The sequence below is a fragment of the Channa argus genome, chromosome 5 (assembly GCF_033026475.1).
Source record: "Channa argus isolate prfri chromosome 5, Channa argus male v1.0, whole genome shotgun sequence".
Taxonomy (NCBI): Eukaryota; Metazoa; Chordata; class Actinopteri; order Anabantiformes; family Channidae; genus Channa; species Channa argus.
The window spans coordinates 26,936,328-26,961,894 of NC_090201.1; the positions used below are offsets into that span (position 1 = coordinate 26,936,328).

Here is a 25,567-nt window from a genome sequence, read left to right on the forward strand (position 1 = left end):
GTTCAGTGTCTTGCCCAGAGACACTTCGGCATATAGTTGGGACCGGAGATCGAACCACCGACCCTGTGGTCCATGAAAGACTGCCTTACCAACTGAGCTACAGCCGCCCCTAGATCACACAGCCCTTTGCCCATTTGAATAAATTTTATGTTGGTGGCTAGATAGCAAACGATGGGGCTCAGCTTTCATGCAGTCTACAGAGGCCATAAACGGATTTAAAGCATAAATCGAAGATATTATATCTTTTACACCACTCGTTTGTTGTGGTCTACATTGTTGCATTTTTACAAATGAGTTTTCACAAATGACCCAAGGCAAATAAATATAAAGTCATTCAGACTTACAAGTACGCGTTTTGTTGTCATCCTGCATCATCATTATCATAACCATTACTAGTGATCATAAGAAAGACAAAGAGTCAAATTGGAAGCAGGTCAACAGAATGTGTGCAAAACCCCCTTAATGGTTTCAGCTTTGACTGAGGGGGATTAAAGGTGGTAAATCAACCGTGGGAAAAGATCCTAATCAAACCTTTTATTGCAAACGTTCCACATTGTGCAACACAATGAAAATAAAGCAAAATGCTGTAGTAAGAAACATGTCTTGCTTGACTTACTGTTACAGCTAATGGTTGTGTTAGTGGCTGTTTTTATGCACCTTGTAAGAGCTGAGTGAAGCCACCCGGAGTAAAGCAGGTAAATTATTGCTGGAACATGCTGATTGGATTTGATGTCTGAAATAGATGCACCTGGCATTTTGCTTCTGTGACTGTTAGTTTTTACTTTTGGACAGTAACAGTGCAACTGTTAATGACGTATCTGAAGACGGAGCAGTCGAAGCTGGCGATGAGAACTTTCTGTCCGGAACAAATGACACCTGACAAAAACACTGGAAGTTATGTGTCTTTTCATTGCTGGTTTATTGCTTAATGTAACACTGAACTTTGAATGTGTCCTGCTCAAACAGAGAAGGATCATTTCATTTTTCACCATTCTTCTGCACAACTAATTATAGAAAGAGAATTTGTGTGTCCAACCTATGGGCGGGAAGACGCATCAACATAAATCGCTCGTACACGCGATTTTACGCGAACGTCGTATTTATGTAACGTAACTCGACGTCTTTACGTAGATTCACCTCTACATTAGTTGATGCGTTCCAGGACGTAGGAAGTCAGTGAACTGTGTCTGGTGAGTCCACTGATGAGCATCGAACCTTTAGCATCCACGGTGCTAATTATGTGAGTAATTTTGCTGTTGAACTGCGAGATGGAGGTCGCGCCACAGACTGGACTGGGTTTTTGTCTGGGTCTGCTGACACTCGATGGGCCAGAGACGCCTTCCTGCATGGAGCCGGATGCTCGGCAGTAGCTGACTTGCTCCACTTTACTGCGACAACAAGTAAGAAGTAAGATGACCGTGTTTTTATTGTAGACGCCAGCAGGTCAACGTTAGCGCATGCTAGCTAGCGTTAGCCTTGACCCAGCACGAGTCCTGCGGGCCAACGTCACGGACTTCAGCGGTTGATACAACTTAAAAATTGCGTTTTATTGATGCCATAATTATGTTGCCTATAAATCATATGTTATATTCTATTCAGAAAACATTAGTTTTCCCCACGGATGAAAGGCTTTAGTGAGAGCAGGTGTGTGACTGGAGACAGAACATGCAGGTTGATCTGCCATCTTCAGTCATCGGAACGTTTTCATCAAGACTCTCTGTTCTGCACAGAAATGGTTCTGCTAGTAATGTTTGTAATGAGATTAGTTTCTACTTTAAAGTGTAGCAGATGTTCTATATCTTGAAGAGGAGAATAAAAAAAGCCCACTCACACAAGTGTTTTGCGAAGCACATGGCTTCTGAATACACGTAAAACGTTTTTAGTGTCAACATTAATGCTATAAAACAAATGGGAATAAATTAATCAGAGGTTGTTTTCTGTCAAAAGGACAACTCAATCTAGTGATTCACATTTTCTATGTCTTAAAACCTGCTTTTCTTTCATGGTGAACCTTGAGGACAGTGTGGTTCAGGGATGTGTGTTCGTGGACAAACCCAGTGGTAGGAGACTAAAACGATGAGCTGCAGTGCTTTTGTGTTGACCTCACGCGGGGACCTTTGTTTTCGATCATATCTCTCTCTGTCACCTCATTTATGACCTGAATACTGCGATTGTGAAATTGCATCACATCATGTTAACTGTTGGCGATGCAGCGCCATCTTGTGATCAGTGAGGTCTGTGTACCATTGCTGCAGTGGTTAAAATGGGTGACCTCCATTTCTTTTGTGTTGCTAGGACGTTGTTTAAATCCTATGTCAGACAGCAGGAGCACACACAAATTCAAATATAGCAGCAAAAAGCCAGAGAGCATTTCACAAAGGTGACTTATGAGTTTGCATGCTCTCCCAGTGTCTGTGGTCTCCAGGTGCTTGGAGATGGAAGCATATGCAGGCCAGATGGATTTAAATGTACATATTGCTAATAAGTGAGTATGAGTCCTCCTCTCAGTCTCTACCCTGTAACAGAATTGTCACCTGTAAAGGTCGTACATGGTCTCTTATCCTATGAGCTAGTATAGAACCTGACCTCCTTTTAATCTTTCAGAAGCAGAAAAAGGAATTGATTGGCATTAAAAAAAAGGTCACATACAGTACAGGCTTTATGACTGGTGGTGAGGAAGATGAAGAGGACTAAGGCAGAGCAGAGGAGCGAGTGGTGGAAATTGAAAAAGGAAAAATGTTGTGTAGTTTTCAGGGAGGAGCTGAGACAGACTCTGGGTGGTTTGGAGGTGCTTCCAGATGACTGGACCACTACAGCTAATGTGATCAGGGAGACAGGTAGGAGGGTTCTCAGTGTGTCATCTGGAAAGAGGAAAGTGGACAAGGAGACTTGGTGGTGGAACGAGGAAGTTCAGGAGTGTATACAGAGAAAGAGGTTAGCTAAGAAGAAGTGGGACACTGAGAGGACTGAAGAGAGTAGACAGGAGTACAGGGAGATACAGCGTAAAGTGAAGGTAGAGGCCAAACAAAGAGCATATGAGGACTTGTATGCTAGGTTGGACACTAAAGAGGGAGAGGTGGATTTGTACAGGTTGGCCAGACAAAGAGAGAGAGATGGGAAGGATGTGCAGCAGGTTAGTGTGATTAAAGATAAGGATGGAAATGTATTGACAGGTGCCAGGAGTGTGATGGGAAGATGGAAGGAGAACTTTGAAGAGTTGATGAACGAGGAAAATGAAAGGGAACGAAGAGTAGAAGAGGTGACTGGTGTGGAGCAGGAAGTAGCAAAGATTAGATAGATAAGAAGCCGTGTAAAGCGCTTTGAGTGCCAATAGGTAGAAAAGCGCTATAAGTGCAGACCATTTACCATTAGTAAGAGTGAAGTGAGGAGGGCGTTGAAGAAGATGAGTGGAAAGGCAGTTGGTCCTGATGACAAACCTGTGGAGGTATGGAAGGGTCTAGGAGAGGTGGCAGTAGAGTTTCTGACTAGTTTGTTTAACAAGATCTTGGAGAGTGAGAGGATGCTGAGGAGGAGAAGTGTACTGGTACCAATTTTTAAGAACAAGGGAGATGAGCAGAGCTGTGGCAACTACAGAGGAATAAAGCTGATGAGACAAACAATGAAGTTGTGGGAAAGAGTAGTGGAAGCTCGGCTAAGGGCAGAGGTGAACATTTGTGAGCAGCAATATGGTTTCATACTTAGAAAGAGACAACAGATGCAGTATTTGCTTTGTACTTCTCCATCAGCATCCTCAGAGAAGGTCAGAGGGGGTTGCATTGAGGTGTGTTGGAGCTGCCAGGCAGGAGGTCTAGAGGAAGAGCAAAGAGGAGATTTATGGACGTAGTGAGAGAGGACATGAAGTTAGTTGGTGTGAGAGAAGAGGATGCAGAGGACAGAGTTAGATGGAGGCACATGATTCGCTGTGAGGAAAAGCAGAATATTTGGGAGAAGGGCCCCGTTTTAATTGTGTAAAGTCAGTTTTTGCAAGCAAAGCAGAGATTTATTATTTTGCTTCAACTGATTCAATATTGGAAACGTGATACAGATTGTAGAAGCTCATGAGATGGGAATGGAAATCAAATCTGTCTAAAATCTAAAACAAACACACATTGTTCTGATAAGATAAACTTTAAACCTTATAAATGGATTTGATAGTGGATGTTTTGGTCTCCTCATTGCAGAAATTGTCTAAGCTTTGAAAGATGAATTCGTCAGAGGTGGGGAGGGGGAAAGAAAAGCATGCTCTGCCTTGGTGTGTGAAGATTTACATTTTCACACAGAAACCATGCATGTTACCATAGCAACAGATATGTAGCGCACACATGAACATTTATACAAATGTTGGTATCTTTTATACAGTGGTATCTTTGTAACTCCACATGAGTAAATGTCTGATTTTGTTCACACGTTATCCAGTTGATCACAGCTGAAATATCTGCTGCTTCAAACACTTCTTTTCCGCAGGGAAACATCCTCAATCACATGGGCTGTGAAACCTCAGCTTCACACTGTTGAATCATGTTTGGAGCAGCAGCATGTGGTGATCTTTTAATTATACGTCTAGAACCACCAGTAATTTGACATTTGTTACATTCCTTCAAAATCTCAACCACTAAGTCTAAATGTCCTGGAATTAGATTTAAATGTTGTCCTTCAGAGGAAAAAAAATCACTTTTCATCTTACACCATGATAACGTCAGGTTTTTAATCTAGTATGTTGGTATTATTGCAGCAAAAAACTTTAAATGTTAGTATAGTAACATGCTAAGTATTCACATTATCTGTGGACAGATCATGAGGAAACGGGCCCCTGGGCACAGAATTGGTCTTGAGTCTGTGGTAAATGTGCAATTTTTTAAGTTACTTGTTTGTTTCAGATGTTCCATTCTGCTTTTTCAATCAATCAATTTGAGGATGGACAGGATCAGGAATGAGGACATCAGAGGGACAGATCATGTTAGATGTTTCGGAGATAAAGTCAGAGAGGCCAGATTGAGGTGGTTTGTACATGTACATGTTATATCCGTAGAAGGATGCTGAAGTTGGAGCTGCCAGGCAGGAGGTCTAGAGGAAGAGCAAAGAGGAGATTTCTGGATGTAGTGAGGGAGGAGGATGCAGAGGACAGGGTTAGATGGAGGCAGATGATTCGCTGTCGTGACCCCTGAAAGGGAACAGCCCAAAGGAAAAGAAGCATCTTTTTTCTGAGGTTTGTTTTTGTCATTTGCACCTTTTGGGACTTGACTGTCTTGTTGTGCATCTCTTTGTGATCATTTTGTGCTTGGTGAGTTCCCAGGATTTAGCTAAGCGCTTTTAGGAATTGAACCAAATTGAATTGCTGAAGTTATGTTTCTTTACGGTACAAATGTTGGAGTTGAGGGCTCATATCTGTTCAGTAGATGGATTGAAAGTTTTGTTGAAGGCAATTCAGCTTAAAATGCGTTTTTTTTTTTTTGGTTTTTTTTTTAAACACTTGGTTAAAAACATGGCTGTATTTGCTGATTCTACTACATTTCTGTGTGATTTTTATGCCGTTGGCAGCTAAAATGGAAAAAAAAAAGTAAAATCCTAAACGACCTACCAGTGATACCTTAAACATCACAGACACATTTTCTGGCTTTGACAAACATGTTAGTCTCTGTCTCAGTGCAGCATACGCTGGCTGTTGAGAAGTCATCCATGTAGAAGGCAGCCGCTCGTGAAAAGTTGAATCATCTCATGTCACGGTGGCTGGGATCATTTTCCTTCCAAGCCTCGGGCAGATTATCACCGCTCACTTTGCGGAGACATGAGGTCAGGGGAAGCGTCGAGTCAGTGACTGCGCAGAGAAACCACCGAGAGGCTTTTCTCCCTCTTGTCTGAGGTGGCCTAAATACGCAGCCGGGCTAATTTTAGATCAGGCCATTGTAGTTGGTTTTACAGGACAGAGAATACGATTGTATTCACCAGAATGTAAAGCATCATGTGATTCTTGAAATCCCCACAATGCTTAGCTACTGAGAGTTTTACTGGGACGGAGTTCGATTCATCTCGCACGTCAAGAGACGGCTTATGATTAAACGAGCTCCAGGCAGAGACAAGTAAATGACCTTTCACCCCTCTGACTGTCCATTACCAACTTTCTGAGGCTTTTTGGAGACTTGTCACATTATCTCTGGTTGGCATCAGTGTAGTTCGTGTAAATGTTTTTGTGGTTTTGAGTCTTTCTACTGATTTCCAGTCTCTTCATTGTCACTTTGCCTGTGTGTGTGTGTGTGTGTGTTTGTATATATTCAGACTGGTCTTTTTTGTCGTCCTGAGTATTTTTTTTAAGCCACTTTATGGTCTGGATTTTCTAGCATTCTATGTTCAGATTTTATTATCGTTATAATTTAGAGACAAATACACATTCATTTTAAACCATCAATCCAACCGATACACAAAAACTTACTGAAACTGATTTTTACGCCGATCTCGCTTAGGGGTGAGCTGTGATACATTTTCTTTGAACACCAGAAAAAAAGTCTACGTGAAGAGTGTGATCATCTTTGTTGTTCATCAATTTGCACCTCCACGTGTTTTTGTATTCCTGGGCGACTCATCTCCGAGAGACGCATTATTCAGTGAAGGAGTTGTATCGTCATGGAAACAAGCAGGTGGAGAAGCAGTGGTTACTTGTGTTCGCTCATCTACGTAGATCCTTTATAACAAATGAGAGGTGATTTATGTAAACTAATGTGATGCTGACAGTTCATTAGAACCTGTCTAAACACAAATTAGAGATTAATGGCAGAATAAACTGCTAGTTTTTATCCTCAACCCATGAACTAAATGCTAATGATTAAAAATGAAATTGCATACAGGGGAAATTTCACACTGTTTTCCTCTTTCAGACTTTAACTCAGATTCAAGAACAACTGTTTTTAGGTAAAGACGAGGAGACATTAACTCGCTGAGATTCAAAGGGTACGAAGGGAAACAGATGTGGTTGCCATGGTGGTCGCCATGGTAACAGGGAGTGCTCAAGGTCCAGGACGATACATTATGCATGGGAACCCCCACAACCTTCCTGTGTGATTCCACAACAGGACACTCTCCAGTGATTCTGAGCAAACGGTTTAGGCTGTTTGTGAAGCATCATTTTTCTGAGCACACACACAAACAATATTCTATTATGACATTTTGACATTCAGTGCATTTACATGCACCTGTAGGTAATCTGGTCACAGTTGGATTTCTCGAGTAAGCTTATTTCTTAACAGTCATGCAAAGGGGACACCTTTCTGTAACCATGGTAACCATGGCTTAAGGAAACCTGACCTTCCTCAGGTACATTGTGTAAACAGTTTTCTAATTGGCTTTTTGAAAGAGCAGATGTGCAGGAAGTGTGCAGAACTTCCATCTTTTATTTGTTTGTGCTTCTGTCACTACGCGGTTCAAATCTTTTTACTAGGTATGTAAACAAACTGATTATGCTGATGTTGAGTTTACAGTTTGCTGCACTTTTTGCCACCAAGTGGGCAAAAAAAACCAGTGCTAATGATTTAACGCTACGCTGAGGATGTTTCTCTCCAAAATATTAAAACAGATTTACCAAAACACAGACCAGCAATCAGCCTTTTAACATTTTTAGGGCTTGAGATAAAGGTAAAACTAGGGCTGCACCTAACAACAATTAATTATGTTTTATTTGTTGTCGACTAATCTATAGACTATTTTCCCCATTGAGCTCTTTACCTTTCAATTAATATTTACTAAAAATAAAAATTTATATTCATCAATAATTTATTTATGAACTTAAGAGGGGATATATGTGCATATGTTGTTTACGTCGACGCGTCCTCCCAGCCATAGTTTGGAGACACTCTTTCTGCATTGTGGAGAATAATTGTGAAAAATAATATGATCCTACATCCTTTGAGCAATAAACAAGCACTGAAGTAAAACTTACTAGTGGACTGAGCCTCCAGCTCCTTGCAGCTTGGCTTCTCTGGCACATTGAGGGTTCAACACGTCAATGATCCACAAGAGCCTGAAACCCTAAAGGACAAATGGACAGAACAGTCAAAGAGACAGTTGAACTAATTCAGCATAGTTTTAACAAACACTATATAAAGACTCATAGTAATTTCACATATGATTTGATATGACTTTGTTTCTGATGATCACTTTAATGTCTGTTTATAGGCCTCATGCAATGAGATGCTGTTCAACTGCTCCTTAACTAATGAACCAATCACAGACCAGCAACTCAATGCATTAATGCTAAAGTGAGCATCAAAATGGGCTGGAAACGTGCACAACCATCTCTAGGGTTCACAGAGAACGGTCTCACAAAAGAGGAAATATCCAGTGAGCAGCAGTTTAGTGACAGAAATTGACTATATTTTAGAATTTGTTAGCATTGTCTTGCGGAAATATGCGAGACCATCCCTTGTGTGCAAGGGAGCATATGTTGCTCTAAAACCTCTGTGTGCTTTTCAGCATTGGTGGCATCTTTCCAGATGTGTTGGCTTTACACACCACAGCCACTAATGCACCTCCATACATCAGGCTTTAGAACTGTCCACTGATAACAAGCTGGATGGTCCCTCTGCTCTTTAGTCTGTAGAACATGTAGAACCTTAACAAAAACATTTTCAAATTTTGATTCCTCTGACCACAGAACAGTTTTCCATTTTAACACTGCAGTGTTTCTGGATCATGTTCACATCTGGTCTCTTCTTTGTATGATACAGCTTTAACTTACATTTGTGGATTGTACAGTGATTTCTGGAATGTTCCTGAGTCCATGCAGTGATGTCCAGTAGAGAATCAGGCCTGTTTTTACTGCAGTGCTGCCTGAGGGCCTGAAGATCACACGCATCCATGTTTGACCTTTGGCCTTGTCCCTTGCACACAGAGATTCCTTGTGATTCTCTGAATCTTTTGATGGTATTATAGACGTTAGATGGTGGGATCTTCACAGTCTTCGCAATTTTATATTGAGGAAGATTTTTCTGAAATAGTTTCAGACTCTTTAGAGACAGTTTGTCACAGATTGGTGAACCTCTGCCCGTCTTTACATTTGAGAGGCTCTGCCTCTCTGAAATGCTCCTTTTTATACCGTCACGATTTGTTGCCAATTAACCTAATTAGTTGTCAAATGCTGCTCTATTTGTTTTTGCTCTCCAGCAATTGCTTTTTTAGCCTTTTGTAGCCCCTGTCCCAACTTTCTTGACCAAACAACATGGTGCTCTGCGAGCTCTGCAGGCTGTTTCACACATTCTGCTGTGGAATTGATTAAACAGATGGCAACACATTCTTTTCAACTTGAATGAAACAAGCTTTTGCTTTAATTATATTGTGAAGAGGCTTTACAAGAGACTAGAACACACATGAGTTAAGATGCCTATTTTTGGTTTGAGGAATAAATTTCTCCTAATATAATATAATAAAAGGTGACTTTGAATGTGGCACAGTGGTTGTAGCTGGACCGAGTATTTCAGAAAGTGTTGATTCAGGGGGATTTTTAGACACAACCATCAAAAAAAAAAAAGAGAAAATGAGCAACAGCTCAGTAAAGGTCGAACAGTAACTCAATTAACTGCCACTTCAAACTGAAGTGTACAGAAAAGCATCCGTGAACATGTCAAACCTTGAAGCAGTTGCTGTTATTAAGCAAGTTTGATTTATTTTAATTTTTTTTCTCCCTATGCTGTTTCTTCCCTCTAAGCTGAGCTCTGTCCTCGCTCAGACTCTGCCCCACAAGTTCATTTTCATATTTGCTAATAGTGGTGAATTCATATGAAATGATGTCAGAACACAGATTTCTTCATGCTCTAGTTAACGTTTAACAAGTAAATGCACTGTCAGCTTCTTTCATTGTCCCAGATCGTGATCTTTTAGGTGCAATTGTTACTGTCCCCGGGACAATGGGACACCATTAGTTTGGAGTCCTGCTTGTGATGCATCAATATTTATCTGTAATCGATTACATCAACGTGTCACCCCACCGCTATGTAAAAGACAATGAAAATAATAATTTTTAATCCTTAGATGTGTGAAAACTGTACAATTGTCTGGTAGATTTGTATTTTGATATGCAGAGTATTGTAGCATGGATCTGGAATCAATCTGCTTTTGTGTGGCCCCACTGTGACTCCAGAGAGAAATGAAACGATAACTAATAAACCCAAACTGTGCTAAAAGTGGCTTTATTGTACAAAACAGTTTGTAGAAAATACAGAGTCACACAACTTTGTGTTCTGCTTAAACACTGTTATTCATTATTTTATTTTAAATGTGTTGAATCAACACGTTTCATATTTTACAAGCAGTTAAATTATCCACTCTTTCCAGTGAGCTTTTAGCAAACTAGATCGGAACAAAACCGTACGCTGTTTAATGTTTTCTCACATCTGTACTGTTGTGTGAACGTATATCTGACAAAATGTTCAATTCAGTTAAAACGAAGTGTAGATACTACACACTTGGGCACAAAAATGCTGCTTCTGATGCACTCGTTCGCATTATTACAACATTAAATTGTCCAACACCACAAACAATGATTAAAGGAAACAGTAAAACACATTAGAACACTTAAAAAAAAATAAACAATAAAACTAGAAGACTTTGCAGTTACTACAGTGAAAGACGTGTTAAACACTAGACAACGTACAAAGAGACGATTTGCTATATATGGATAAAGAAACCTTTGACAAATGACTTTGAGTTTTTTTTTCTATTTTTATGTGTTGTATTATTTTTAATGTGCTGGTTTTGAGATTCTGTGACATGAATCCCTTTAATTACGTTTGTCACAGACGCTGGAGTTGAAGTTGGTCTGCATTAGTGAAAAGAAACACAATTTAAAACACTGTAGTCCAGTGTGACACCACCACCTCAGTAATGACCACCGACAAAAAATGGGCTCACTGTGAGTTGCTGCACTAAACTGTGTGAGCTTTGCAGTGATTTTTTTTTTTTTTTTTTTTTTTTTTTTTTGTTAGTGCCCAGTATAAACGGCAAGAAAAAAAAAAAAATTATGTAATAAACACTTTCTTCAAGCAATAGTCGGTGTGTGTGTGTGTTACCTTTTTTAAAGAGGGGCTTCTTCAGGGGTGAGATGCAAAGTCTTGTGCAATGGACTTAAACTGGTTATGGCAAACATGAGTTTAATGGAAGCAAAATGAGTATTTGTTTCATTTTGTGCCGTCAAATGTTGGTTTTGCCTTTGGCGTGTTTGTTGGAGTTTTCCTGTATGTTGCAAAACCCTATGTAAACTCACTGCTTTAAACCGATGCTCTTCAGCTCAGCTTTTTATTATGTCCATTCACCAAAAATGAAATGTCAGTCAGCAGCATGGCTCCCAGATGCCGGACAGCAGAAAAGGAGATGATTCATGATCCATTTGGCCTTGGAAACTAGTTTACCTGAGCTACTTGTAAAACCGTGGAGGCTTTCAGGTATGAAGGTAATAAAAGTCAAACATGTCCATAACTGACACTTCCATCCTCTGTTAATAGCGCTGACGTGGCGTGTTGATGAGATTATTGACATAAAATTACTGAAGTCAGGGTTGTTAAAACCCTATCGGTGGAATTACATGTATAAAACAGAACGGCATGAATCCTGTCGGCCATTATTCGGAGCACAGGTCTTATGACACTAAAGTCATACAGTGACTCAAAGTTTCTGGGGAGAAAAACAAACATTTCTCTGATGAGCAACGTTCAGTAATGAGAATAATTCATTACTCTAATGTCTGTGTCTTCTTTAGTGACTCTGGCGCTCGGACACAACGTCCTGCAGACGTTTCAACAGCACATCTGGACTATTGCCATTCTCTGGGCACATTCTCTTGCTGGGGGAGTCGCACGCTGAAGACATCATCACGTCCCCCTCCATGGTGAAGGCTCGTTTCCTGCTCACACAGCCCTGTCTGATCATCCGGTTGATGTCCGATAACTCCTGCTGGAAGGAAGCAACGAAAAGGAACAGTGAAAAAACAGCAGACAGACCAGTTTCAGTGAGAAACGTACAATATCGATTCACTTGAGGAACTTTAGTCTGCGTGTGCGGGTTCTTGCCTTGGACGGGCTGCTGTTAATCCTGTACGTGTAGGAGTTTGGCGTGAGGCAGCCGGCAGAGTTCTTGTGAGGGGACACATACAAGGAATGTCTCTGAGAGACTCGACGAGGAGAGAGGGGCTGAGCCCGGACTGATGGGAACGGGGAGAGGGGAGGAGCATCGGCCTGCAGGAATAAAAAGGAGATCAGATCATGTTTTTATTCAATCCAGCTGTACGAACTTTTACTGAACATTTTTCCCCCTCTGCCATCCTGTCATACCCGGCTATCGTGGGTGGCGTATCGCAGCGCGAAGCTCTTCATCCTCAGGACAAAGACGTTGTTGTAAAACTGGATGAGGTCGCCACGTTCCTCATCCCCTGATTGGTCAGAGTTGGTGTCTCCTGGGGCCTGATTGGTTTTCTCTGCAGCTGTAGGACCACATGGATCAATTACTGTAAGTAATGTTGTCCACCTCATATCATCGTGAAGTAAATTCAGCTTTTACTTTTGCCACTCTAATAAATTATTATTTTATTAATTAGTCAAATTAAAATTTATTTGAAATTACTTTTTTTTTTTATATAAAGAAAAACAGTTGAAACTCAACATTAACTAGACACAAAGTAATGAAGCTGCAATGGAGCTTACTATGGCAAAAAATAAAATCAGAATCAATAAATGATGAGCTAGTCCAAATATCCCATCATCAGAAATCAAAATAAATTTTTATATAAATTTATCAAGGTGGATTTAAATGCTTGCACCAATGCAATTTAAATGATTTTACTATAAACTTTTTTTTTTCGACCATTTTTGTGACTTCTGATGATGAGAGAACTTTTGTACCAGCTGACTGTGCATTATGATGATGTTACATTAGACATTCACATCCCCGTCCCCTGAAATGTCATAAAGGGACAAGCTTAACCCTAAAACTAACACAATAATAATTCACATTCAGCTAGTACAAATGTTTTTATCATAAGTAACAAATAGTATTAAGATGTCTACATCTGTGATCTTACACTCGCTGCCTGAAACAGGATCCACCTCCATGTTCTCGTCAGCCACTGCTTCTCTCGGAGTGCGGCGAAGTAAAACGCTACGATACACCTGCACAACACAAAGGTAACTTCATAAAAGGGTTTTTGTTCTGTAAAATTTTGTATTTTATATAACAACATTCAGTGATGTGTGTGTGTGTCTCACATGGCTGCTGGCCTGTGGTTGGCTGCGATAACACTTCATGATGTCCTGGAAGCTGTGAGTCTCTTTGGTGATCTGCAAAGCGAGAAAGATGGAATCACCCTCCAAAGATGAGCAGGATTTTAAAGACCCTGATAAGCTACCGGGAACAATCAAAACCAATATACTTCATTAGATGTGACTCAACAAGCTCCATTACTTTGGAAATAATGTAAAAGCTGCACAGCAGCAGCTGGTCGAGGTGTCTGTCCTTCATCAGATCCGTGCAGTGAACAAGACAGTGTTCGAAACACGTCCAGATTTTCCCTCGCAGCTCAGAGGAGATGTCCAGCCTAGCGCACAAATCCCTCAGACGCACGCTGGCCAGGTGATACACCTGGAAACAGAGAGAGAGAAGTTGGTCAGAGAACTGAAACCTTTTATTAGCAGGAAAACCCAAGTTCAGTGGAACATTCCTGTCATCACACCACACCAATTTCAGGATCAAATTTCTACCTCATTACACACATAAAGTGATTTACAATTTCGAAAAAAGCCAAGTAAACTAAATTTCCTATAAACAATTAAATGCTTTTTATTTTTGAAAGTAGTGGCACTTAGCTTTAACATCTGCTCCTTGACTTCACTCTTAAAGTCACTTTCAATAAAAGCACCCAAGCACACATTTTGTTTTATTTCTGAAACCTGATGTGTGATGTTAAGGTGAGAAACAAAATAGGGGGAGGGGGAGGGGGGGCTGGTCCTGATCCTGATCCTGATCCTGATCAGTGGTAGAGCCACGGGTTTCCAATCCCACCCCACCAAGTATTGCCCAGCTCGACCACCTTGGACAGGTCTCAAGCCCAGATGAAAGGGAACAGGAAGTTAGGGCAGGAAGTGCATCCAGAGTAAAAACCAATGCAAAATCCACGTGATGCAAACTATTGTTTGTGTCTTAAATCTTTGCTCAGATTATACAATGGTCCCCAGAAACCAGTACCTGAAACTGTGAGGATGGCATTGGTAAACTTTTTTTTTGTTTGTGGTTGGAAAACAAGGTTTTTCTGGGACAGTCTTACAAGAAACCTTAGTGAATGATTGAAAGTGCTTGAACCAAATTACACCCACACTGATGTTTAAATGACCACATGTTCTAACATCTAAACACCGTCATTTTACAGCTCGTACCTTCCTGAAGAACAGAGCAAGCGATCCAGTGCGCCGTGGCCGGCCGCTTCCAGTCTGGGGGTCAGAGGTCGCGGGTACAGTGGCGGTAGCAGCTCTGCTTGGGGAGGCGGTCAGCAGGAATTGAGCATTGACTGTACCGGAGGAGTTGTACGGCTGAACCGGAATCAGTGTAATGGTGCGATCGTTATTCACACCTGCAGAAATTCACACAGACACAACTGGCAGTAAGCACAAGCAGAGTGTTGTTGGTTTTTTCTATTCATATAATCAGTTGTGGTGTTCATATGTGTGTTATTAGAATAGAAACAGCTGAATAACTAATTCATGTCACGGTTAAGCTAGTGTGTCTTTCTGTGCCTTCTACATGTTGGTTACCTTGCAGTGGGATACTCAGGATGGTCTGTGTGCTCTGGCCTCCAATCTTCAGGGTGCTGCTTGAGCCAAATGTCAGCATTTTTGCCGGAGACGACACCGGGCTCATACCGGAGTTCCCTCCTAAAGTCTGACTCGGAGCATCGTCAAAAAGACGGCGTTTGGCACTGCCAGCTGCTGGGGAGCTGTACCTGTCATGGACCGACAGCGGAGACGGGGGGACCTCTAGAATTGGAATTAAGATAAATCAGCGCATATGCAACCGGCATTTACAAACGACTAAACTGAACACACGCCAATTAAAACACACCTTTGCGGGCACTGCCCAGGCCTGATCTGAACTCTCTGATGCGTGGGTGAATGATTGGGGAGAGGGCGACCAGAGGCAGGTGGGACTGAACTCCATTTGTGGAACCTGTACTTGAACCGCTGTCGAGACAGGAGGAAAAATTCACCTGGCGGAGGAGGAAAGGAAGAAAGTTGATTACACATGGGGATTAAGATGGAGCAACAGAAAGCAGCTAAAAGGCAAAGACTCGAGAGAAAACCGAGTACAAGTACTTCAGCAGCAGGACTGTCAGCCACACAGTGGCTCATCACAGATGAGGTAAACTGTGTTTATTAGATATAAAACCAGAGGTCAGTGTGGAGAAACTTGAGTAACTAGTTTCTTGCTTATTTACTGCTGAAGGCTATAATAAAGCACTTACTTTAAAATGTTTTTTGTTCTCCTGCCTGGAGTTTTTTCCAAAGCAGGAGACCTGGTCTCAAACATGACCTTGGCCCCAACATGCTACAAAAACTTTTCTCCCACTTTCACTTATTTTTAATAACTTACACTAACACAAATTTCACTTCATCCCCCAAAACGATTATTGTACAGATTTCTGATTATATTAGTCACATTGTTTGGTTATATTCAAAGTTATTGGAATATATAAACTTCTCATGTTTTCTGTGATCCAAGCAGATTTTCCTATTAGCCAATGCACCAGCACAGTTAGGGAAATGTGACATCCACTACGTGAGGCGTCATCACTAAAAACGTCTAATTTAACCAGGTTTTACTGCAAACAATGGTTAAAATTTTCTATCCCTCGTAACAGTATTTGTGTATACGTGTGTCCCGCTGACCTCTTCCACTGTGGGGACCTTGTTCCCAGCTGCCTGCATTGCGCTCCACAGGGCAGAGTCTGCAGTCCACGCTCTGCTCTCCAGAACCTGCTCCTCGATCGAGTTCAAATGCTTCACCATGTCTCTGGACAGACCCTCCTCTGAGCGAATAAACACCTCAATCACCTGCACACAATAAAAAAAAAAAATATATAGTACAGTGCAAAGGTTTTGAATGTGCTTTGAAGCCATTGATACAATAACTCCATTGTGAAATACATTGTTCCTTTTAAATGCAAAGACATAAAAAATTTAATGTTTTCATGTAAACATTTCCTGCTACAAATGTGGGATTGAAAAAGTCTTAAATGAGCAAAACGGTGAAATTTGATGACAGATGTGATTTTTTTTTTGTGTGTGTGCGCTACCTTAAAGAAGTAAAACGGAGCTAATTTGAAGATGTTGATGATCCAGGGGAAAGTCCTCTGGGAGCTGTAGGAGAACAACACCACCTCTAGACAACATGCCATCAGGGAACAGTGGAAGATATCCTGCTCCAGCAACACCTGACAACACAAACACAGATGTGCACCCAGTCACAGCTAAAGGCAACAATATGAAAATAAACAGTTATTAAAACATATAAAACACACTGTCTTTTGCTTACACTCATGTCTTTGCCCTGCAGCCGCTTGGTCTCCTGAACCATGACGTTCTCTAGGATCTTGTAGTAGAGGATCTCTGCCAGCTTCAGTCGGTTCTCTGCAAAATCTGAAACAAGATTATAAATTACTGCAGATCACGCCGTTAACTAACTGTGTCATACTAACATTCTTCACTTGACTATGTTGTACCTATATGAGAACCAGGTGTGTCCTCTGAGTCATTACTATAAAGTTCTTTGAAGGTTTGTCCCAGCGTCTTCACTCTAGCCAGAATGGAATCTGTGGGATCTCGGGAGCACGACCTTGGGAAACAGCAGAGGACACTGTGTTAACGTCAAACAGCTTGGAGGTTTCTACTGTTGTTAAGTCTTATAGTTTTACGCATGTACAATAATACACTAGCAATATTAAAACGAGCACACTACTGTTTGTAACCCACATTTTAGAAATCAGTGTTGTGAGAACAGGATGGGACATGTAAAATTAAAAGCTAGTTCAGATACTTTGGTCAGATTTGCTCAACACTCTGAGGATCAGCTTTGTTTTAGGGGTTGTGCTACGCATCAACATAACCGGCTACGGAAATATCATGTTCAGTTTGTGTTCAGACTCAGGAGTGGGTTCATTCTTGGAGGCAGTTTTTTGTGCTGCTGTTGACCTGAAGTGCAGACAGGAGGTTTTTCTTATGTAACAAAAAATTTTTACTGCTGTATCCTAAAACAGAGCTGAATACACTAAATATTAAGACATAATTGTGAATACGCAGTGATCTAGAAATCTGATGCTGAAAATTTCAGCATAGCATTTAAACTAAACTAAAATGTTTCACGTATTCAAGTTTTACCTCAACCTGTGTTCAATGTGTCTTTTCATGGTTGTGTATTGGTTTTTAACTTTCAATGTCTCATGCTCAAAGAACGTAGGATGATTATAGTTTTTACAATTCTTCTATACAAGCGTGTGATGTCCAAATTATGGGTAGGAGGACACATCGACATATGTATGTAAGTAGGCGCATAAATATATAATAAATATATAATATAATAAATAAATAATCAACGTATATACATGAATTCACTTATAAATACATCTATACGTCGATGTGTCACACAAGTAGGAAGTAAGATGACGTGACTGAGAAAAAAAAACTCAACCGTGATCATCTAATGTATGAGACCAAACATGGTCCTCTGAGAGCTAAACTTTAGAAATGACTTGTTTTCTAACGTACAAGTCTCATTCAGTCTATTTTTCACTCTCTTCACGTCACCCACATCAAAAATGAAATGCAGAAAGAAGATGTGGAAGAGGAACTGACTTGAAGATCTGCATCAGCTGGTCACTTGGGGCCGTCCGTAGTCTGGCCACCATGCTCTGCAGCCGCCTGACGCTCTGTGTCGCCGACGAGACAGGTGTGACGAGCAAGTCCTTCTCCTTCAGGTAAAGTCGTCCTGTCAGAGGGGTGGATGGAGCCAGAGAACCCGACTGCAAAAAGACACCGAGGTTATCACTACAATCCAATGTGCTCTTTTGTATAATATTTTGTATAATTTATCCCACATCCCACCCTGCAAAAAGTAAGTTCAGGGCGATGTCGGGTCCGTTGGTAAACTAAAAGCAGCATTTTGCTACATGGAGCTGCTTTCTTAATATAAAACACAGCATAAAGCCAATGACTGGTCCAGTCACAACAGCCGAGGAAAAAATGCGACTTTCAGTTTAGTCAGATTCTCAGAATTATAAATGGGAAATGGCCTCTTATAAAGTGCTTTACAATGTTACTTCTCATTCACACACCGATTGCAGTGGCTGCTATGCAAGGTGCTCACATGACCCACCGGGTGCAACATGGGGTTCAGCGTCTTGCCCAAGGACATTTCGACATAGACAGGGGTCGAGCCTGTGGTCCATGCCTTACCAACTAAAACAGAGTGATGGTGCAATGGGTTGCATTACTTTGAGAGAAGTTCCAAGCAGTCAGACCCCATCATTTATGTAAACGGGGAGGACGAGAAGCAAAGACAAGATAAACCTAATTTGGACAGTGGGGTCCCATAACTGCTCGTGTGTTGGTGTACCTTCGGTGTGTGTGTGGTCTCTGGTGGATCTGCGTGTACCTTCTCTACATGTTGTTGCAGCTGGTTCTGACTGGTTATCTGTCTGGCTGACTGTTCCTGAACGATCTTCCTCGGAGTCCCGATTTCCTCGTCCGCGTCGGCTCCAAGAAACACGCGTTCATCAAAGTCTCCTACAGTCAACACATATTCCTCATACTCCCTGTTTATGGCTTTACTGTGGGGAACACACACGCACACACAAATACAGTTACACACTGTGATACATCTTAAACACACACTCTCTCTCCTTCTGCAGTGGTTTAATTGCAGTGACTGGAAAATGCCATCAACTGTTTATCTCAATGCACCAAAGCCTTATTCCCACATAACCATAGGGGATGGAAATGTGCAGTAATTCACATTTTCTTTCGCTGTAGTAAAGAACAATCGATCTTCCCGGAAGGACGCTCTAAGAAGATGTGCTGCTGATTCTCATTTTGCAAATAGGATTTTAAAAATACCCTCCCAACATTATTATCATTAACAAAGACGTGGGATTCGCAATGCGTCCTGCTCCTGTCCTCTCACAAACTGCATTGTCCCAGTGACTCACAGCACCATCAGTCATTAACTGCACCAAAGCCTTTTTAGATTTCACACTCAATTGCATATTGCTTTCCTATATTCTCAGATAATGTAACTAATACGAAACATGATATTATTTTTCCTTAAACACATCTTTAACACCTAGAATGTGGGCGGATCTATAGTGGAAAGACGCACTCACAGAATGGGCAACATTAATGGTGAAAATAAAAACACAAGTTTTAAAATATTTTGTATAATTTTCTTCATAAATGTGTCTCTTCCACCGCCCAGTGCAGCCATCTGATGCAGTCTCTGGCTAAGCTACATCCCTTCCAACTTCCACAGCTGGAGTCTGTCAATGCAGGTATTTTGGGCTTTTCTTTTTACTTTTACCTCACCTCATTAATAACCTCATGTTTGTAGTATAAACTTGTGGTATTACTCAGAATTAGAGTCCAAGTGGCAAGTACTGCTCATGTAGTTCAAACATTATAGATTTAAAGCCCCTGTTTTTTTTTTTATCTGTGACCTAAATGTCACTTTTACTTCTTCCCAGTGCAAAAAAGCAGGCAGGGGAACGGTGCATAAAGCCTTCAGTAAGGATCTAAAAAGCATGTTATACCGACGGCTTATCCCCAATGAGATGACTTGATCGTATACTTCTGTTCTTTAAGGCGAACGGACGTAGATAGAGACGTAACCCTTTGCTTTACAATTCCAGTGTCATAACACTCCTGATCAGCTTACTTGTTATCAATGAAGGTCTGCGGATCCAACATTTCTGTCAAATGCTCCTCGTTGCCTTTCAGGATCTAATAATGGAGAGCAGATTGTAACAGACAAGGGGAGGATATTGAATGAACTTTAAACAATAGAGGAGAGAAATAAGAATAAACATATGTGCGTGCTACAGAGTGGGTGTACCTGTCTCTGGAACAGCTTCTGTATGTATGGCTTGAAGTAGTGCTGTTTGATGCCTTTGGCCTCCACCACCAGGCCATCGTGCAGCTCACACAATCTGTCCAACACGCACGGAGGGGGCTCATCTTGTGAGAGGTGACCATCAGCTGCGTATACAGCAGGCAGACCTACGCACCGTAGTACACAGCACCACACATGGTGTGAGAACATGTGTCTGGACATTATCAGCATTAATGACATCTTATTCATTGGCCTTTGATAGCTAATGTTAATATGTCATCTTATGCAATTCATTAATTATTTAATAAATAATTGCCTAATTAACTTGTGTAAAGGTGCATAAAGGTCACTGGCCACAGAGCCAGAGATCAGATATGAATATTTTCTTGTGGCCCACATCCCAAAGTGACTGAGATTTGACAATTTGATTCACTTGGCCACTGACGTTAGTTCTGTTTGTGACAAATAAACATGTCTTGCAGAAACTGGACTCTGAATCTGTGCGCACACACACACACACACACACACACACACACACACACACACACACACACACACACACACACACACACACACACACACACACACACACACACACACACACACACACACACACACACACACACACACACACACACACACACACACACACACACACACCTCTGAATGCTGGGTTGATTAGGTCCTTCCGGTTGGCGCAGAGCAGCGCATTGCCAAACACCAGGTCCAGACAGCAGAGCAGCAGGTGGTATGAGTTCACCAGGTCATCACCGATCATACGGAAGTTAGCTACACACACACACACACACACAGAGTTTATCGTGGGTCACTTGCTATGCACTAGTATACAATAGTTACTAACCCATTTATTAAATATTAGTTGGAAACGTAGTTTGACTCAGTTTTTAGCTGATCGGCATTTTGTTTTGTACCTTTGGTGTAGACAAAAAGAGTCCAGCAGAACTTGAACAAATCGCTGATGTGACAGGGAAGCCGCCTGCAGAGTCAGAGAACAAACACACTGTGTTAGTTAGACGGGGGCTGGGTGACCGAGACTAAATGTGACAGAGAGAATAAAATCTCTACTTGTGTTTCCAGCTCAGGGCTGTGGTCATAAAAAGACAAGAACTTTATCTGACAGGAACAAAACAGTACAAATTGGAGAAAAAATAAAATGGGAAATAACACAGGCATTAAGTGTGTGTGTGCACGTATATGTGTCCTGCCTGTGTTTCCTGCTGCGAGGCTGCCGCGGTGGTTCGCCTCCCTGGGGATTCTGAAACATGTCCATGAAGATGGGCTCAAACTTGCGGAAAATCACCGTGGAAACCTCAAAGTTGCGCTCCAGCCGCTCCATGCGCAGCCTGAAGTCCTGTGACAGGTTGGACATGTCGGCCCATTTCCTTATCTTAGAGAAGAACTGGATCAGACTGGGGAGGACGGTAAAAAAAGGCGTTAGGGAGCAACGTGCGAAAACCATGATGTGAATGATCGCGATGGTCAAAAAAAATTAAACAAAGCTTGAGGTTTGTTTCAAAATGAAGGAGTAGAAGAAAAGAAAAAGAAAGATGATGCTTATTAATGCAGAACTTACAAGTATTAACAAGTATATATATTAGTATTAATATTAATGTAACTGAAAATAACCCAATTATCATAATGTACAACTTAAATGCAGATTTTCCAAGGAGGAAAACATGAGCATGAAGTCATAACATTAGACAGATATGTTTTACCAGAATTGTCAAGTTTCATTAACACTGGCTACCGCTAAAGGAATTTTTTCATTGGACGATTAAAGAAGTTTAATAGTAACACATTTTTCAGAGTGAGAATGGAGCCAGAGCTCCCAGCACATGTCCCTGTTGGTTGCAAATTGTGTGTGATATTCCTCATAAGGGAGAATGTTTTTGCAGGGACATTTGTGAGCGAGTGTTTCTGAAATTTGAAAATGTGCACAACAGCAGAAATTGCATAGGCATTAACAAGGTTCTCTAATAATAGGATTCATTAAAATGCACAGCTACTTTAGTTTTTAGATGAAAAACAAACATTTCCTAAGTGTGAAATGCTCGTCTGCATTTTCAGACCTATAATTACAATTTAAATAGATTAAATAGAGCATCTGCAGTCCATGTCCCCTGTAGGTGCGAATGTGAGCATGAATTGTTGTCTGTCTGTGTATGTCTCTCTGTGCTTGGCCCTAAGTTAGACTGGAGACCCTTCCAGGGTGTACCCCACCTCTCACTCATGACAGTGGATGGATGGCTGTGCATTATCACAACTAGTAAAAAAATAAAATAAAAACGAATGATAAGGGCAAGAATGTGTAATGTGTCACTCACGTGTGTCCTTGTGCATATGCACAGCACAAACAAACCAGGGCTCCACCACATACAATCTGCTACTAGAGGTCGAAATCTCATTCAAAGCTCCTTTTAAATTAATTCCTGTTGAAAAGACTACAGTGCTTTTCTTTCTAGCAGTGTTTCAGATATGGTGCTTTTATGGAGTCTGAATTAAACACGTTTGCTTCTGGGTGATATTATTATATTTTGTGTTTGACTGCAGTCCAGAATACATTCAACCAGAGTCCTCAGATTTCAGGTCACTCCAAGTTTCCAGTCTTTACCAGGAATTTATCAGATCTTTTTTAGATCAACTCTGCCCTGGGGTTATACAGTGCGGTCTTGCCAGATGTTATTGCACTTGGCTGCCAAGTACTACAGAACCAACGGCAACGCACCTGAGTTTGGAGGAGCGAAGGATCCTGGTGAGAGAGACACAGTTTCCCTCCATCAGGCCTTTACCCACAGTGGGAGTGGATCCCTTCCTGCAGGCTGCATAGAGAGCACAGGCCAACCAGTGGACCACGTCACCCTGTGAAGAACACAGCAACACGTCATTTAAACACCGCCACAGCAATAATGTCGTCATCATCACCGACCCGCTTCAACACGCACCAAGGCAAAACAGCAACATACAACGTGATGAACATGTCCTAGAAGAATCATGTACATCATTTTAATGTCATTAGTAGGATGTCAAATTTGCCTTTCAGGAGTAAAAGTCACCATAGAACAGATAACAATGTTAATTAATTTAACAAGCAACAAACAGAGGTAGTTACTCATTCACCTTTCAAGATTGCAATCTTGTGTAAATATTTTGTGCATGGATCCTTTCTCTGTATTATGTCATTAATAACTGAATATCTGAGTTTTAGACTGATGTGAATATGGCACAAATAGTCTATAGACAAAGCAATTCATCAGTAATTACAGAAAAAAAAATCTGGATATTAACTTATTTGTCACACAACAGCCGCAGGCTCTATAACACACGTTTATCTAGTTTGTACTTGTTCCTTTTCAAAGAAGATATTAGAGCTGCAGCTCTAATGTCATTTTCAAATACTTTCTAACTTCTTGCCTTAGCACAATGACACAGAAACAAAATAAGGTGAGTTAAAATCCATCATTACTAGGATTCATTACTTTAATTAAACACCGTTTGATAGATCGTATACAGCTTTTTATTATCTTTTATACTTTTCAAGATTTGTATAGTTTTAAAAAATATTGCTTTGATCACATCATCAATGATGACACATAACTGCCTTTAAAGTTTTTGCCTTTGAAAGGTTTTAAGGCCAAGGTGGCTTTGAAGTTTGCCCAACCAAGCATATAAGGAAGCAACATTTCATTTTTGACATTCACAGTGCATTATGTAACTCAGAAGTAGTATCATCCTCAAAAATATTTAAGGTGAAATGAATTTGAGGCCGTGACTTTTTACCTTATTCAGCTGGGACACTGAAATGTTTCGATCTGGATTTTTTCCACTTAAAGCCCCTTTTCCCCCTCAGTACAGAGACAAAATAGTCATTCAGATGAAAACTCTCATAACTCAATTTGTTATCAAGCATAAAAATAAACCAACCTCTTCTTCGATCTTCCTCAACATCAGATGTTGATGTATTTTATACAATGAAACCGAATAACTGCGGATTTTCTACTATTCGCCAAACAAGGATTTTTGAAAACTTCACCTAGAGTTTTGCAAAAAGATTACTGACAATTTTTTTAACATTCAATAGACCAATCAATTAATGGATAACTTAAAAACAAACGTATCAATAACGACAATGACCTGAGGTCCTATTTGAAAAGTTGTGTTTAAAGTTATGCATATTATTGCAAGCAATATTTCATCATCTATTAGTCCTTAGTTATATCAAGTGAGTTCAGCGAGCTGTTGATTACATTTTCAAATATACTTTTTTATTGACCAAAGTAAATATTCAGCTTACAAAGCTTTTGTAAATAACATCATATATATTTAAATGTTTTTTTCTCATCTCAATAATCAACTAATGTTTCAGTTGCATTTTACTAAAACGTTCACTCACTCGTCATAAAAGAGTTATTACTTTGGGCGTAGAAAGACGTAGTAGTGTGACAGAATCGTAACAGACAAGCTTCTCTGTGAACCGCTGATTATTACAGATAACATATTTTTTGCAGAGTCGCTTTATGGGAACTGTGTGATTAGGATTTTCAAGCGGGTTAGTGAGATAACGTTAATTAGGAAAACAATGGCTGGTTGAAGCCCTTTAACTCAGTTCCACACTGAACTAAAGTTTTGGCAGTTTTACACACAGTTCACTAACATTTTAGGGTTTATGAAGACGTGGGTTTAACAGCAGACCTGATAATAAAGACAGACGTCATTCACATGACTTTATTTACCTCCAAAGTGTATGTATTCCATATGGCAATGAAGTTCTCCATGGCTTCAGTGGCCGTCTGCTCGTCCATGTTCAGCTCCTGACACAACGCCTCCAAACTCCTCCGGACTGAACTCTCCTCCATTCTACCAGACTCGGAATCCGACGACTCTTCGCCCCGCATTCGTCCAAACGTACAGTTACAGTTTCGGTCAAGTTTATAAAAGCCTCCTGGAGTTAAACCCCACCACACGACACAACCACAACTCGCATAAAAACAACACCGTCCCCCCGCGAAGCGCAGACTTCCGTACACAATTCCCACAATACAGCGCGTTGGCGCGAAAACTGTTCGGCGGCGGCCAATCAGAAAGCGTGCGCCGCTAGATGTGTTTACCCAACCCCCTTCTACCGCTCTCGTGCTCCTATCGGCCCACGGTTACTAAGCAACAGCGTCCTCATACGCCCATACGTTACTACGTAACTTTTGTATTTATGGACTTTTTTTTATTTTCAGCGGATTTCACAAAGATAACATGACAAACCATGTAGGAAAACGCCGTTTTAACTGCGTTTCTACTGACATTCAGGAAAGGACTTTGTGGAAACTTTTAATGAAAGCAACTATTTGCATTTCTCTCGTGAACATTCCTAAACTAACGACTAGATGGCGCCATGTTCCTACTTACTGACAGACTTTAGCTATGAGTACAGCGACAT

The 25,567-nt window shown here is 40.9% G+C and overlaps 1 protein-coding gene and 1 long non-coding RNA gene across 4 annotated transcripts; one reads left to right on the forward strand and one right to left on the reverse strand.

Annotated features, from left to right (window-relative positions):
- The first annotated feature begins 844 nt into the window (after positions 1–844).
- Positions 845–14,909, forward strand: LOC137127929 (uncharacterized). Of its 2 annotated transcripts, none has more exons than XR_010914483.1 (5): positions 845–1,407; positions 11,738–12,483; positions 13,073–13,157; positions 14,396–14,626; positions 14,785–14,909. It is a non-coding gene; the product is annotated as an uncharacterized lncRNA (long non-coding RNA). The 2 variants fall into 2 exon arrangements; XR_010914482.1 differs by having other exon boundaries at positions 846–1,400.
- Positions 10,059–25,152, reverse strand: rbl1 (retinoblastoma-like 1 (p107)). 2 transcript variants are annotated; one of them, XM_067505499.1, is made up of 22 exons: positions 24,870–25,152; positions 22,865–22,998; positions 21,345–21,548; positions 21,051–21,115; positions 20,779–20,907; positions 20,122–20,285; positions 19,945–20,009; positions 18,670–18,844; positions 17,871–18,037; positions 16,742–16,854; positions 16,555–16,658; positions 16,316–16,453; positions 15,909–16,073; positions 15,085–15,229; positions 14,778–14,999; positions 14,403–14,596; positions 13,435–13,611; positions 13,239–13,310; positions 13,055–13,142; positions 12,309–12,457; positions 12,048–12,212; positions 10,059–11,931 (listed from the first exon to the last, which is right to left on the reverse strand). In XM_067505499.1, the coding sequence occupies exons 1-22, from the start codon at positions 25,029–25,031 to the stop codon at positions 11,734–11,736; spliced, it is 3,195 nt and encodes a 1,064-aa protein (XP_067361600.1). In that variant the 5' UTR covers positions 25,032–25,152; the 3' UTR covers positions 10,059–11,733. The 2 variants fall into 2 exon arrangements, with proteins under 2 accessions (XP_067361600.1, XP_067361601.1); XM_067505500.1 differs by having other exon boundaries at positions 10,065–11,928.
- Positions 25,153–25,567: the final 415 nt, after the last annotated feature.

Excerpts from the sequence above, each read along its gene's own strand:
- rbl1 (XM_067505499.1), bottom strand. The coding sequence starts at position 25,031 with ATGCGGGGCGAAGAGTCGTCGGATTCCGAGTCTGGTAGAATGGAGGAG. Across the intron at positions 18,038-18,669 it reads TGCAACAACATGTAGAGAAG|TCGGGTTCTCTGGCTCCATC; the intron begins GTACACGCAGAT and ends GTCTTTTTGCAG. Across the intron at positions 16,855-17,870 it reads CAGCTGATGCAGATCTTCAA|GTCGTGCTCCCGAGATCCCA; the intron begins GTCAGTTCCTCT and ends CTGTTTCCCAAG.